Here is a 16,549-nt window from a genome sequence, read left to right as displayed (position 1 = left end):
TTTTTCTCTCACATGCTATTTAAAAATACAAATATTTATTAAACATTCTCTTTTTTCGATGGTGTTTTGCTCAATAGCTAACAAAAAGACACAGCAAAATAAACAATCCCTTTTCACTGAAAGCTGTTTCAGTATCTGGGCAAGGGCTTCAATAGCACGAGCTGTAGAATTCGCTACAGATTCGCTTTTTAACAGGAGTACATTCCACTGTCACAGGTTTACTAAATCTCGGTAACTACATCTTTTTTTTTTTTTTTTTTTTTTTGGAAATAATTTTTAAGATGCAGCTTTTGCAATACCGTCTTGTTAAAACACACTGATGCTTCAAGGGTCCAATGAACAACTCTAATAGGCAAAGTGCTCTAAGACATCACAATACAAGGGCATCTTGGATACTCAAAATCCCAAGATATTTTTAAAGTGCACTCCAGTGTCCCAATTCCTTAGGATTGTTCAGCAGAACTTCGAGAGGGGCTGGGCTCAGTGCCGTCCTCAGTGCTACTGTCCACATCTTGCTCCATTGCCGTCTCCTCATCGTCGAGGCGCTGACTGGTGAAGTTGTTGAGCTCCAGGAGCCCGCTGGGTTCCACTACCACATTGGAGCTGGAGTGACAAGGGATGGAATAGTGAGGGATAGTCTGAAAGAAAGAAAAGATTTGAGTTTTAACACGCACAATTTGCACAGGTAAAGGCATCTGCGCAAGCGCAGGTACTCATGGAAAAGGGATATTCGGTTTCCAAGAGCAATTTTCCCTAGCTAAGGCCCGTTGCATGTTACATTACGTTAGCTAAAGCTTCAAAGCACCCTTTCACCAGACTAAGTTGTGAAAGATAAAATTTGAGTAATCTTGCTCTTAAGGCACTGATTTTGGCCTCGGATCTTCACTGATTTTGGCCTCGGATCTTCACTAAAGGTCTGCGACAGCACAACCAACAGCTAAACCACCAATGCCCACCATCCATCATCCCTCAAACGCAAAGCAGAGATAATACTTCCTTCAGCCTTATCTTTTTCTTCTCTTTTTCAGACAAGACATTCAGATATAAGGATGTGCCGTGTTTTTTGTATACAATACGATACAAGCTCTGGCCCTGCTCAGAGCTGCAGCAGCATAGAGGCTGAGGAAACACAACAGATCTAAGCTATTTATTTCTGCTTATACTTTCATAAGTTCTAGAAACTAAATCTACAACTTTATGCAACTGAAATTCTGGGCAGTATTTTACTTTTGAAACGGCTCGCAGCATGCCACAATGATAAACAATACAGATTCTCAAAGCATACAGAGTTGAAGTAAAATAGAAATCTACCTTTGTCTATTTAGGGAAATGAGGACTAAAAATGAGTACAAAAATGATGATTTCTACAAAAGCGAAGTTAGCTGCAATGAAGATTTTACAAAGTAGCATGAAAAATTTGAAAGCTCTGTACACAAATTATTTCTCACATCAGAAGCATTTTCACTGTGACACAAATATGATACACAATAAAACCATTTCAATCCACGCTATCATTTGTGTGAACATATACCATGCCAACTTGTCTACAAAGATTCGTATTACACCCCTATGAGTCCTCGGATGACTTAAATACTTCCTCAGTTGACATTCTGACCATGTATTACATCATAAAACATCATATTTAAGACAGCAGAATCAATGAAAATATCAATTATCAGTCAGGCAATGACTCAAAGCATTTAGGCTAAAGATCAATAGTCTTTTTATCTCAAAAGTCATAAGACTGGTTATAAGTTAACAAGCTTTCTTCTGAATCCAGACCTTATTTGCTGAACTTTCCCAGTTAAGTAGAACCCCATTACTTCATGTTTTGCGCTAATTTTATACTCAGAGGTAACATTAATAGATACTATAGAAAATTCTAGATCATAGTTCCATTGCAAGTGTTGAAGGTCACATTTTTAAGCATTTAAAAAGTACTTTGTAAAATTAGATGAACTTGTTTTCTTAACAGAACAAGGAAGACACCGAGGACACAGTGCATGATACAGTGCTAGAGAAACTCGAGCTCAATTTAAGAAGAATTGCACACTTTCAAGTAGTAATCTGTTACAAGCATAAGAGTAGGAAAAGAACCAAAAACTGGGGAAGGAAAACAAAAAATACTCGAACATCGTTCAGTTGCTATCATCACATTAGACACGAGTTTGCTCTGCTCAACCTTTGCCTTATTTGCTCTGGTCTTCTCTTACCTGGATAACAATTTCTGATGAACTCTCTTCAGCTTTCTTTTGTGATATATTCTGAATGTGTATAAACTGGTTTGTTGTAGGCATTCCTTGTGCATCGAGTTTCCTCTCTGTTAAAGTAGGACCAACAGCAGGAGGACTTGAACTGGATTCTGTACATGTCTGTTGCTGGGGGATGGAAGTTGCCGTCATCCCTACTGCAGTCACCCTCGGCACCTGGGTACAAGGTGACGACTCTGCTTCGCTAGCGGGTTTACTAGTGGACATGGCCTCGTTTGGGGGATCCACTATCGTATGTTCTACGTTTGTATCAATCTGAGCTTCCACCATAGACACTCTCAAAATATCTGCTACTGCTGTCTTCGCGGATGCCTGCATGGGAAATAGGCTGGTAACCGGCAATGCCAGTTTGGGCACAGAACTGCCACCTGCTACCTTTGAAACAGAAGGAGGCTGACGCCCCGCAAAAGTTATCTTTGTAACAGTGGATCCTTGCGTTATAATTGGATGCTGCACCTGAAAATCAAATTTTTGTTGTGCATGTTACAGCTAGATTTTTTTTTTTTTTATTGAAAATCTAATCAATATTTCCAAGGACAGTATGGCACAAACAACATACTTGCTATTAGGAAGACAGTTGAAACTCAGTGTTTTAACAAAGGAATTAGCAATGATACGGTAACAGTTAATTGAAGCCTGGGGAAAAGCAGCTTTTTAGGCTGCTAGATAAGGATTGTAGCAGTATAACACCACAGCAGCCTCGTTTTCCTTTGGGATTTACATCCCCATGTGATGTTTGTTAACCCTCTTGTTTTCACATGTATTCCTGAAAGGGCCAAAAAAAAAAAAAAAAGAAAAAAATTGTACTTTTCTGGAGTTAGTTCAAATACTTTTTTTTTTTTTTCCACATTCCTCAGTCTTTACATTTTCCCCTCCCAAGGAAAATCAAATTACTCCTGTACATGAAAGCCATATAACTTCAGGAAGATGTAAACTACAAAGGAAGACGTACAATGGAGAGCCTTAGGAGACTGCAGTGTATTCATCTTTATTTCCACAGAAATAAAAAGTGCTACGGGAACGGAAATTAATAACGTGTCATATCTAAAAATTAAAAGAAAATAATTAGGGACAAATTCCATGCACCAATGGTGGCAGAAATTCATAAAAACTGTCCAACAAAACACGTTTGTGAGCTCTACGGATTTTTCCCCTATAACATGTGCTTCTCTTTCCTAGTGTCAACCTTCTGATGGGGTAATTAATACCAGCGGAATGAGGAGTTCTCTCTTGCCAGGACAAAACACTGCTACAGCAACAGGGTTGGTGTTTTGATTTTTTTTTTTTTTTTTTTTTTCCTTGAACAGCGACGTGTATTTTGCATGCTATCAATATTCCGTTACCTGGCTTGCTGGCTGTTTCTCTGAAGAGGCAGGTAGCTGCATTTGACTCTGGGGGGGTTGGGGTTGCACGTAGATTTTTTGTGCCGTTGGTGCCTGTTGCAGTTTGGGCAGCTGCTGCGTGGTTTTTACTGCAAGCACCTGTACTACAGTTTGCTGTGGCTGTGCCACTAAGGTAGGGAGTTGCCTTTCTTTGGCCATCATGTGGTGTGGGGGGTGCTGTGCATCTGGTTTGGTCTGTGCTTGCTCTTGCTGCAGGGGGGTTAGCTTTTGATGCCTTATAGAAAGCTGGGGCATTTGTGGGAGTTTGTGCTGGATTTGATCGGCCTGCAGGTGGATTGTCTGCTTCTGCTTAGTCTGGAAACACTGCAGAGTTTTCACTTGCAGTTGAGTCTGTTCCAGCTGCGGCTGACTCAGTTTTTGCTGTTTTTGTGCCTGCGATTGTGTCAGGGCAGATCTGTAAAACAGGCCAGTCTGAGGATCTAAGGTGTCCATCTCTTCCACTTCTCCTTCCTCAGTTCCAAGTTGTTCACTGTGTTTGGTAAATGCAGTGTGACTGCTTAAGGCCTTAACAAGAAGAAGTTAGAGCAAGTTAGTAAAGAGAAATACTAATTATAAGAATACACAATCTAAAAAGAATTTTTAATGTTTCAACTGGACTACTTTAACTTACTTTACCATTACAGACTCCCAATCCATGTATAAAAAGATACCCTTATACAGAGATTCCACAATACGTAAGCAATCAATAGCTATTTTTATCATGTTAAAACGTGGTATGTCTCTATGTGACAACATTAACCGCATAACTAATCCTCGGTGGAGATTATGTAGCCCTCGTGTGTGTCAGACCAAGGTTCAAAGCCCCTAAGGTTGCATGGCAGTTGGATATGAAGCAGCAGGGATTAGCAGGTGGTTGAACCAGTAGCTCCTCATTAAAGCCAGAGCCTCTCTGTACAATAAATTCTTATTCTGCCTCTGAGAGCCTAGTCATCTTCATGATTTCTTCTGCGGCTCCCCATATACCTCCAGTCTACCCTACTTCAGCACAGATCCTCTCTTCTCCTTCCTTCCTCAGAATTTTATTGCAATTTTTCTTGGGCATTGCACAAACTTTGTTGGGTTTTTTTGAGGATTTGAGGGAGCAAGAGATCTACGTTACTATGTTTTGTATACCATGGTATAAAGGTATTAATAAATGGCCTTAGCAAGATGAAGCAGCCTCCTCAAACACCTGTGAAAATACACTCTCTGAAGTGGGTTTATAACCCTAACACAGTACTGTCCTGGTCCACAGCTGAAGTTCCTAGAAGCTACAGCACTGCAGAGCTGAGCAGGTCTTGAACAAAGGCATCGGAGTGGCTTCAGTAAGATTTCACTGCAAGCTACACTGTTTGTTTGAAGTGTTTTGGGTCCTCACGGGACTGGTCTACATACGATCTTACTTTTTGATTCAGAGAAGTTTGCCTACTCACAAACTAAAGCCCTCAAATGAAAAAGACACTGTGTGCTCTGTATACTGACCAGATTCTGCTTCATCCCTCTTCCCCCTACACTAACACCAACGTAATCTAAAGAGCCTAGGCCCTTGCAATACAACGTATAGAAAAAAGCAGCTTGTTGCTGTGGAAGAGATGACATATGGATAGCAAGAACTGATCTAGGAAGCACTATCTTTTCCACAGTGGCTGTTAATACCTCTTACTTAACCGTCTCAAGTAATCTCGTTAACTGCTTCCCTTTTATCCCACCACTCTCACCATCAAAACAGGCAATATTAAAATTATTAATTTGCCCTTACACTTAGCATTTTCAGCAGCAGCAACATGACACATTCAGAACAAGCCCTCGTCCTATATAATTCATATAACCTACTGCTGTTTATAGACTGTTGGGAAAAGAAAGGGTACAACCTGCTGCATGATATGGGTAATTGCGCCTGTGGAGGATGCGGGGATAGATTTCACCACAACAGAAGTCTGCGTTGCTGTCTGCGACTGAGCCACATGCTGCAGCAGAGTCCTCTGGGGCTGAGATGACTGCTGGTGGGGCTGGGACCGATGACTGACTGAAAGTAAAGAGGTCAGTGGCACTTCTCCAGAACTAACTGCAGTAACTTCAACTATTGGCTTTACATTTAAGCTTCAACTGAAAGCATATATGAGTGAAATAAAGATCTGAGTATGAAAAACATCTTTTACTGTATGCTAGCTTCAACCTTAAAGTGTAGATCTATTCTAAGCAGCCTCTTAAAGCAGCAACTCAGGGGTTTTGCTTTTGTCTCCGTTTCCTAATTAATCACACTTCGTCCAAACCTCCTTTGGCCTCCCTCTCCCAACACACCAACTCTGCAAGCAGAATTTATACTCGACTTTCAGCTGGGTTCTTTATACAGCACCAGCGTAACACTGTAGAGCACAAGTTATTCTGTGGTTTTTACACTGTTAAAAGCACTTGCACAATTGACTGCAATTAAGAACAGCAAGCCTTGCTCACTGAATTTCTACCGCTGATAAACTGCAAGAAATGCTCTCCAGAGCATCGGCTAAATTTGAAAGATTAGCAATTAGAAAACGTTTGAGTATTATGAAAGCAAGTGAGGTTGATCAGAAATCACAGACCAAAAAATGGAGACCTTGTCATGGGTCTATGTCACTTTTTAGAACAGATCCAGCATGAGTTATGGAGCTATGGTGATGGCTCTGTAATTAAATAGTGGATTGACAGAGAAATGATCTTCTGCTGAGGAAAAAAACCACAAACCATTCTATATTGCAGTCACTGATAAGACATGAATCCAAATTACTTTATGCCTGTCCATACTAATATGTATATATGTAACTTGCTTTAATTAACTTTTTAGTTACAAAATAATTAATAACTGAAGGAGAACAAGCAAAGTTTAAATTCAGTTGTAACAAAACTTTAAAAGTCTCTAGTGACCTTCTTGGAAGTTAAAAGAAAGGCCATATTTTGAATTAATACGATAATTTTACTTTCCCACTCCAAGAAAGGAGTCGGATAATATCAATACCGGCCTGCATGCTGTGCCAGATCCGTCGTGGATATCCCCCAACAGTTCCTGCACAATTGAAAGCTTCATTTAAAAATAAAGTTTCTAACCTATATGGTTGTGTAGATATTCTTCCGAATGTGAACCAATACAGTGTTGTCTTCCTGAGTCTGCAGACAGACAAAAAATGGTGACACTAAGATGTGTGAACCGCTCCCTTCATCTCACGAGGAAGCACATGCTGAATCCCAGCTCCCATATAGATTAAAGTGTGCCTAATCCTTTGGTCTAGGCGCATGCAGGAGATTTCACAACAGATTACAGACTGTCTACTATCTTACTACTGAATTTTTAGCAGAATGTATAGCTACGTGGATTACTGATGAATCCTGAGAAGCACAAATTAAAACAAAAAGATACACTGAATTACCTGCATTCCCTGGCAGTGTTCACAGAAACTGGGGGAAGGGACAAAAACGTAAGAGCAATGTAACGGGTTTTGTGCTGTAGCAGAAACTGCTGCTAGTCAACCCACAGCAGCCTGCATTTCTCTGGCAGATTCCTATCTTACATCAACTTTTACAGCAACACCCAGCAAAAACTGGAACCTTGAACAGAAGCTCAATGCACAGCATCTGCGTCAGTGAAGATAACTGACTGTTAATTGGAGATCACTTTAACACTATTTATTGTACTTTTGAGTTTGTTTTAAAAGAGATCCAAGGGAGCATGACTCAAACATTCAAAATTGAAGCCAGATACAGTAAGTGTTATTTAAAAGAATAACAATAACATCCCCCCCAGCTCCGATTTCACACAACTTAAATTTAGACCATACAAGGGATGGAAGCAAAGGGAGGAGGTACAGAGCAAATGAAAAATGAAAATATCAGATTAGACATTTAACACTAAAAACACTGGAGTTACAGATATGTACTTATACAATTTAATATAATCAAGTTTATTCTTCTTTTCCAATGCGGATTTTCAACACAATTTTGCTTTCATTTTCCAAATAAAGTAGGGAGACAAATAATGTGGACTTAAGAAATTAAAATGGAAAACAGGTAATTTGATCCTCTCACGTACGTACGGGAAGTGACTCGCACCTAGTGTTCTGGGGTAGTAGGGAGCATCAGAAATACAAGGGAGTCAAGGACTTACACAAAATGGACAACCAGACAGGAGGAGTCAGGAGTTTAAAAAGTTAAGAGCTGAATCCCTACCATAATTTCAATTTGAATAATTTATTTGTTTAAAAAGTGCAAATTTAGCAGCTCAAACCCTTCTAGCAAATGAGGAAACTGGGAATTACATTAGCATGCTAAATACACACCTGGCTTAAAAACCTACTTAGTCCTGGTAAGCAAGTAACATTGCGCAAATATGGGTTAAATTAACTCAAAGTCTGACTCCTCTCGGTATGTACAAAAAACAGTATACATTTCCTGTAACTTCATTTTCTACTTTTCCCTTCCTAGACATTTTCCTTAAAAGACAAGTGGGACAGCCTGTCCTCTCCATCAGATCAGCGAACAGAAAATCTGTTCAACTAGGATGTCTTGAAGCAACAACCCTTTGTTTCAGTTCGAAACATTCTCCACTATGCCCCGCAAAAGCAGATGCAATCTCTGTCCCCTGCACAGGGTCTCAAGAGTGGAAGAAAAGACTCATTTCCTCTACAGCAAATTATAGTGAAAACACAAAAATGAAACCCCTTGTAAGAAAACTCCAAAATTAAGTCCCCAGACTTCAACCGCAAACCCACCATCACACTACCTTAGTCACTTACCAGTTGTGATATATTCAGCAACTAATTCCGACTCGACTACAGCAATTGAAGGACTTTCTGGAGAATGCCTCTTTTCTTGGGTCATCTGGATTGGGACAGCCATTTGGCTCAAGTCAATGGTAGGTTGCCTTGGCTTCGATTCTAACTTTTCCTTCACTGCTTTAGAAGAAAAGAAAAACATAAAATAAACCTCCAATGTATAAACCTCCATAATAAAATAAACCTCCAATACAAATGCAAAAGTTTAATTAAATAGATAGTGAACTTTACGTAATAGATTCAAACAAACTGTTACAGGGTAAGAAGAAAGGAATCAAGCTGATTCAAGATAGGTGCTTTTCAATTACAAAACTTATTACAAACTGCTGCTTAAGCAAGTAATAAGCTTTGAAGTTATCCTAAACAACCGCATGGGTTTTCACACCTGTTGTCTGCTGAAGTTCCAGCAAAGCTTTTATCGTGGAAGTAGCTGACTGAGATTCACTGGATACATCCTGGTAAATTATTGTAGGGCTTGTGTCCACAGCAATTTCATGTTCTGACCAATCTTGACTTCTTGAAGCAATCACATGGACTACAGGCTGAGAATCTGTTTGCAAAAGAACAAATGCACATCAAGTCATAATAGAACCATTTTGGGTTGGAGGTCTCTTGTCCAACTTCTTGCTTTAAAGCAGGGCTATAGTTCAAAATTAGACGAGGTTACTCATTATCCACTAGCGTTCTGAACACTGCCAAGGATGCATACTCTCATTCTGCAACACTTTAGTTTTTAATACAATTGACTCTTGAAGTAAAACACTGCTGATGTTATGAACAGTTTCCAGGAAAAAAAAAAAAAAAGATCCTGTATCTTAGTTGTTTGTAAAAGTTTTGGTTTGAACAATCGAAGTTCAGCAGGTTTCTTTGTATGTTGAATGTGCCTTGGATTGAACTCTTTTTCAGAAGTTTTTAGCGGTTCAGGTGATCAACACGTATTCAGCATTCTGAATTAACAGCTCCTAAATTTTGATAAGTTTGTTGAATCTTCAAAACTTTTTTAAATTTATTTAAAATGGCAGTATAGACCTACAGTTACAGAATTATATAGAAAAGGTGACTGAAAGGCACGCAAGTACACACGTTTCCCTGAGAGACATTTGCTTGTATTTAATGCAGTGATACACCCTGACCTGATGTCACTCCTGACCAAAGGCTGGGTGTTATTTATGCCCTATTATTTATCCTCCTCTACACACAAACAGCTGCATCTGTATCATGGCTCAAAGCCACGGCAGCATCCCCATCAGGATTGCATGTCTGATATATGTCCTGCTGCACATATGTGTGCCTATAAAAGGACCAAAATTTATGTTGGTCACATGACAGCTTTCAGTCATGCAGTGGAGAAATGCTTCAATACACTCAGGAAAGAGGGTGGCAGAGCATGGGCTGCCAAAAAAAAAAAAAAACAAAACCAAAACCAACCAAAACCACAACCCTGCTACACTGCGTACCTCTGGCAGACTCCCCAAAAAGAGGGACAGGCTGCAGGCCACAATCATTGTAGCAGCAAGTCAGAGCCCAGCAAGAAACTATTATCTCCACTTTTCACATAGGAAATGAAGGCATATAGTAAATAGCTCATAAAAGATAAATAAAGCCATAAGGGAAGCGAACAATGACACTCACTGCTAACAGACTGGGTGAAAACCTGTGCTAAAAGGCGACACTGAGTTATACGAAACTAGCTAGCATGCTTGGGAGACAGTCCATTCGTATTTTATGCGACACTAATACACACCTTGGGAGCTCTGGGAGGACTCTGTAGAAGAAGAGCTGCTATCGGTGTAGGTTTGCGGTTCTTCTTTCGCTTCTGGGAGAGATGAGTTTCCTGTCTCCGCTACCCTTGATGCCTGCTGTAACGTTTCAGTCACCAACTGCCTAGTTTGTTCACTCACAACTGTTGCCTGAAATGTCACTGGCTTTGGTTTTATGAGAACCTAATTAGAAAGACAAATTTTGTGTATAGTAAGAGCACTCAAGAAAACAGATCTGAGCAATCAGAGTACAGGGTGCTACTCAAATAGATCAATTTACAAGACCTACATAATATTTATAATTTACTGAAAAAGTCCACCTGTAAATTCAGCAGCTCTGATTATTAAACTACAAACCCCAAGTAAATGGCAATGCACAAGAAAGTACTTCTCACTCAGTAATTTGGAGTACTTAACACAATAAACCACTAGACAGTAATTCTTCAGGGCTGGATACAACTATGGTGTGACAAGAGAAAGCTACGCAAGTGAGGTGGAACATGCACTGCACTGATAAGGACAAGCACCTCTCTTCCACAGCCCACAATAAATACAGTCTTGAACAATCAAGACATACAAGATATTATATCTGATAAAAGTTTAGTTCTTTTAAATACTAAGTGTAACCAGAGAAAAGCTGAAACTGAGAGCATCCAGAAATAAGCCAGATTCTCTATATACAGCCCCACCAACTACACAAGGTTGCAGGGACAACCTGAACATACATTAACCAGAAAATAACTTCAATAAAACCTCAGATTTGATGGATGACCTATGTCCAGATGTTGCGTCTTTATTTCTCACGCTCTAGCCATTAGCTGTAAGACTTAAACAGGCATCTAGAGTGATGACCAGACAGTTTCAGCTATGTAAAAGGCATAGTAAATCCTTTTGGCTTGCTCTAGGCCTCCAGAAAAAGCTAGCAAATGCAAACACTGTGCTCAAGAAATCAGAATCAAGGCCACCTCATTACACCCCTAAGTCTCATTCCCCATAGATACATATTAATCCTGCAACAAACGCGGCAACACAGTGAAAATTATTTACTTCCCACTAAAATTTAGGGGTACATTTCAAGACAGAAATGGGTCCTCACTGTACCTGCGTTTTCCCTTGCTGACCATAAACAATTTTAGTTGGGATGATTTTGGTGGCTGGCTGGACCGTGGACCCTATTCCTTTTGGCTGTGTAACAATCATTTTTGTGATGGGTCTTGTGGCAGTGATGATAGCAGGTTTTGCTCCTGCTGGCACTGCCTGAATAGTTTTCTCCCCCTGTAGAGAAGTCAAAGTTTACAGGTTAACTTAGTGAAATTCTTCAGAGAGACCCACTTCTCTAAAAAAAATACACAGTTACAGGTGAGTGTGTGTACCATGAAATCAACCTGCCGCTGCAACTAGACTTATTGATACAAAAAACATTCAAAGACCAAGAACAAAAAACCCTATGGCTTTGAATGGAAAAGCTACCAAAATCCCCTTTTCCATTACTTTACCTTTTGAGCAGCTCTGAAGGGTTGAACAAAAAGAAGTAAAAGACACTGACAAGTTTTTTGAAGTTGCTTCAAAGAATTCACATAAGTTGGAGCTTTCCTCAAATCCTTCTCAAATGTTTTTTAAAACCTCTTATTTCTATTAACACTCATTTTGGCAAGACATCTACAAAACTTGAATTGAGATTCTAAAAAGAAATTATCTAAATACAGGTCTTTGTATTATCCTCATCACCAAGACATTCATTACATATGGACTTTTTTTTAAACTAAAAGTTCGCTTGATTAAAAAAAAAATGCAGATTCACAGCTGTTTCACAGGAAACGTGACTCTGGAATAGTGCTGACATATGGCTAGACACCTGGTAGCTTAAGAAGAGCAAAGACATTGAGCATGCTTTTTTTTTTTGCTCTGCATAGTAACAAACCTGATGAGGAACAACATTAGTTGCCAGTTCTCCCAGTATTCCTACCAATTCCCATCAAGTAGCTGGAAATTCCAAGAACCATACTTGTTTCAGAAATATCATCACATTCTGGTGGTTCCTACTGTGTAACATCATGAGATTTCCACTTGTGTGAAAATACAGCTTTAAGTTTTGCAAACTAGGAAAGTTCAAAACCTTAAAAAAAAAAAATCCTAAAAGGTTTAAAAAACCCCTCCCTACTCAGCTCTGCTACTCAAGTAGACTTTTAAAGATTACGTGATTAATGCATTAAATCTCACAGTTCTATCTAGGAACATAAAGCACGTTCATCTTTTTTATTTACTAGCACTTATAGGTAAACCCAGTTGAAGCTGGAAACTTGATTTTGTTCTTAGTACACATCAGGTTACCCAAAAAATAGTTCAACACTATACAATACTCAGGTACAGGATGTTACAGTGTTACACACCACATAAATTGAAAGGTGGTACGCTTCCTGTGAAAGGACAGTTTATTCCTGCCCTTTACATCCAAAAGATAAACAGTTGGAGATGCAAGTTTATAACACAGGACCGTGGTTCTCACTAGAACACAAACAGGGTAAGATTCTAGTAATTTCCTCCTACTTAATCCCTTCAGGGTTACAAACTCATTAACCATGCAAAAAAGGCAAGCTCAGAAGTTTTTATTTTCCTTTAACTTTGAGAACATTCCCAGCTTGTTTTAAGCATCTTTCATATCCTGCAAAACGTACTTCCTTTTCAAACATCCCTGACATTAAGGCATGCTGTATCTGTTAAGGAGCTCATGCACAATTTGCTTTTAATAGGGACTTGAGCAGAATGAATGCAGCAGCCACCACACAGCCAGTCACTTGGCTATCAATTTGAGACTTGAAACTCTTACTTACCCCAGCATTCAACAGCGTTGTGACAACATTTTTGCCTGGAAGCCCTTGAATTGTAGTTCCTTTTCCAGTAGTCTTTTGCACAACAATCACATTGGGTTTGGATGTCATTGGAATTGTAGTGATTTTGGTTGTAGTTCCTAAATTTTTGTGGGAAAAGAAATAATGTGCAGTTTATCACATGTACATTTCCTTCCACTGTAGAAATTGGTGAGCTATATAGGAATCATTGTATTTAAATCTGACAGCACAACAAAAAAATAAAGGGCGGCATCTGGAATGGGAATGTATGTCACCCAACTCAACATATAAAGATTAGATGCCCACTCTACAAACCTTTCACCTATAGTAAAAACAGGCATGCCCAGGACAGAGTAATTTATTCTATATTAGGAAAGTCAGCCCCTTCTCACAAATTAGAGCAGACTTAATACAGCTTTCTCAGGCTAACATGTCTAACTTTTCAAAGGCTAGAATTGGGGGGGGATATGGACACCACTAATACTCAACTCAAGGTCCTATTTGCACGGATAAATATTCTTCTACAAATAACCTCTGTAGAAGAATCTACATACCAAGAAGGTACGCCCGGTCAAGAGAAATACCAGCTGTTTTTGGCATTGAACTGTTGTAATACAAGTGACGAGTAGTGGATTGAAAGAAGGAAAAAAGAAAAATATGCTACTGTTTTACAATCAGTTCTTAAAAGTTGAGTTTAGAAGGGGGGGGGGGTGGGTGTCTTTATTATTTTTTTTTTTTTTTAAGAGCTGTGTTGGCTATTTCTGTTCCTCTCCCAGTATTTAATTAGTTCCATTCCCTGTATCAGGTTTTTATTTACCTGCAGTGACAGGTAATTCTGGTCAGCCCTCCACAGTCTACAAGAGTACATATACCGATATGTAAGTCATCAGCATTATCACACTGCCATTTCAGTATCTACTCAGACAGCTTTTTATCAACACCTTCCACCTTCTCCTTGAAGAAAGTACCACTCAGTCACAGCAGAGCTGCAAACCCAAGGATTCCCCTCACTACCTTCTACCCATTAGCCATGCTTGTAGATACTTCACTACATATTTCAGATTAATAATTCTATTAATTCTGGGAAAGGGAAGACATGCTGAGACAAGATCATGATTTACTTAATTCTAGTGACTGCAGAGGCATCTAAAGACTGCTCCCTGAGCAAAAAAAACAAACAAAAAAACCCCCAACCCCCCAAAAAACCAACCCAAAACACCCCCACCACGAAACAACAACAAAAAAAGCAGGCATCCCTTCCAGAGTTGTGTTGTTTCAGGACAATCATTATTATCCTTATCAGGACCAGCCAAGGGTTTCCCTGCATTAGCTGGTGCTCAGGAGAATAACACTTGCATTTGTGCACAAACTCACTAGTAGATCTAGAAATCTTCTTAACAACTCATCATACCCACAACAGGCTAAAAAAGTTACTTCTTCCCAAAGAAGCTACTGTATCAGCCCTAAATATCATTCTGTAGAAATCAGGATCTGAAAAACTGAGGTACCTCTACCAGACTACACCCCAGAGTGGGTTTACTGGACAGCTTGTGTGGCACCTTCCAGTGACGGGAGCTGGCTGGTGCCACGTCAGGTCTTTGCTAAGCACCAAGGGGATCTCCGAGTAATTTAAAGATACTACTAGACAGGATGAACAGACCCAGCAGATCTTGCTGTACGTGTGCACCTAGCTAGGAAATGCAGCAGACCTTCTCTGTGTTAGCATTGTTAAAGTTCAAAACAGATACTAAAGAAATTGTGACTGGTGTGAGTGTGCTTGGTCCTGGTCCTAAAGAGACCCTATGTTAGGAGGCTATACTGGCAGAGGGCATTAAGGCTGGTCAGCAGACTAACAAAGATAAGCAGCAGGGTCTGCACAAGGCTGGGAGGAAAAACTTAAGTTAGAACATGGGGTAAGGGAAAGACAGGCTGACACTGATAAAAGAAGAACAAGATAAGGTGGAGACTGCACAGTTGAATTTAACATAGACAGTTAATTTTTATTCTGGTTCTTTAGACGTGCAGTGGAATAGAAAAGGGCAGCACCCAGATTATAAAATGCTATAAACTGGGGCCAATACAGTTTTCTGATCTTTCTGCCCTCTAACAGAGGACAATATAGTAGTTCTCCTCCCCCACATTTCTCTTTTCCTCCCAGGCTTCCCTCGCATTAGATGTTTCCTTCTTAAACACAAGAACTACTGCAATCCTTAAGAACACTTTACCTCCACAACTTCTACCCATTATTTCATCCTCAGCTATTTTTCTTCTGAATTAACAACTTCCCCAATAAAGGTCCTAATAATTATTTGAGCATGTAACCCACAGAAAAGCCCTCAACAATTAGAGCAACTCTAAAGTTACTTTTGAACTAAGTCTTAACATCCAAGTACTGATATGCCTACCAGAAACAATATTACTGCTGATAATCTTCCCTCCCAGCGTAGCCAGTGATTTTGGTACTACAGTAATGATGCTACCACTTGTAGTTTTCACGTAAGTAGCAGCCCCTGGAGTTCCAGCCATCCGAGCCCCTATAGAGGGGCTAACCGTTGGCCGCGTATATGTTGCTTGAGTTCCTGTTTTAAAGAGAGAACAAGAAAGTTCACTGTTAGAACATGATCCTCTACTAGTATTTGTGGAAAAATAAGTTAGTTTAGGAAAAAAGCATTAGATTTTATTCAAAGAGAGCCCACACTGCAATTTATTACCACCCTTTATAATTCTCCTAGTACTTTTTAAATCCACAAAGCAATATTGAAGTATATACCAACTTTAAATTAATGTAAGAGTCTTCTGAAGTATTTTACCAGATGTTCCATGACTGCCATATTTTAATTCACATCCTGATGCCTAAGATTTTGATTTTCAATAGGTGTTTAGATTCTGCCTGTATGTTTGCCACTTGCTTCCTTAGATGCCCAAGAGTTAGGCATCTGATGACACTACCAGAACTGATCTCTTCCTCTCTTGAAAGACACCTATACTCTCACTTCTCTTATATGACAGATTGTTCATAAAGAACACCACCAATGACGGGTCTGAATATCACTCTAAAAGAAAAATATAATTTACAATAATAATGCAATTTTATGGATTTAGCGTTTAGCAGTACAAAAGAAACCTCCTGACATGGTATAAATGCTGTTTTTTCAGATCTACTCCTTTTCAGAATGGAAACAGAACTGAGTCCACAGAAGAAACTTGCTCAAAATAATAATACCAGTCAACAGCTACACGAACACTGTAATTCCATTCTGCTTGTACTGCTGTGGATAGTGCACTACAGACCTTGATTGCTGAAGATCACAGGGCAGAACAGTTTGTTGTAACAAGAAAGCCATGTGCTCAAATCCAAGAGAGCACAATACAGGGTTTTACCAATTAAATGAACTGCAAAACTGCTAATTTTTTTTTTTTTATGTACTTAAGAATGTTTTTAGGAAGTACTTCAAAAGTTGAAAAAAGAATATTAACCATTAGTTT

The 16,549-nt window shown here is 39.4% G+C and overlaps 1 protein-coding gene across 1 annotated transcript in view; it reads right to left on the bottom strand.

Annotated features, from left to right (window-relative positions):
- Positions 1-271: 271 nt before the first annotated feature.
- The window catches only part of EMSY (EMSY transcriptional repressor, BRCA2 interacting), a 39,440-nt gene continuing 23,162 nt past the window's right edge, over positions 272-16,549 (bottom strand). Inside the window, exons 11-21 of the mRNA XM_050896563.1 lie at positions 15,469-15,642; positions 13,046-13,182; positions 11,316-11,489; positions 10,199-10,397; positions 8,840-9,004; positions 8,416-8,574; positions 6,734-6,793; positions 5,524-5,678; positions 3,614-4,177; positions 2,214-2,726; positions 272-638 (exon numbers count right to left, since the gene is read on the bottom strand). Coding sequence (XP_050752520.1) covers positions 444-638; positions 2,214-2,726; positions 3,614-4,177; positions 5,524-5,678; positions 6,734-6,793; positions 8,416-8,574; positions 8,840-9,004; positions 10,199-10,397; positions 11,316-11,489; positions 13,046-13,182; positions 15,469-15,642 — 2,495 coding nt within the window. The 3' untranslated portion in view covers positions 272-443. The remainder of the gene's footprint in view (positions 639-2,213; positions 2,727-3,613; positions 4,178-5,523; positions 5,679-6,733; positions 6,794-8,415; positions 8,575-8,839; positions 9,005-10,198; positions 10,398-11,315; positions 11,490-13,045; positions 13,183-15,468; positions 15,643-16,549) is intronic.

Source organism: Gymnogyps californianus, chromosome 1 (genome assembly GCF_018139145.2).
Source record: "Gymnogyps californianus isolate 813 chromosome 1, ASM1813914v2, whole genome shotgun sequence".
In the NCBI taxonomy this organism is placed as follows: Eukaryota; Metazoa; Chordata; class Aves; order Accipitriformes; family Cathartidae; genus Gymnogyps; species Gymnogyps californianus.
Note: the sequence above shows the minus strand (reverse complement) of the source record. Positions and strands in the feature narration are given on the sequence as shown.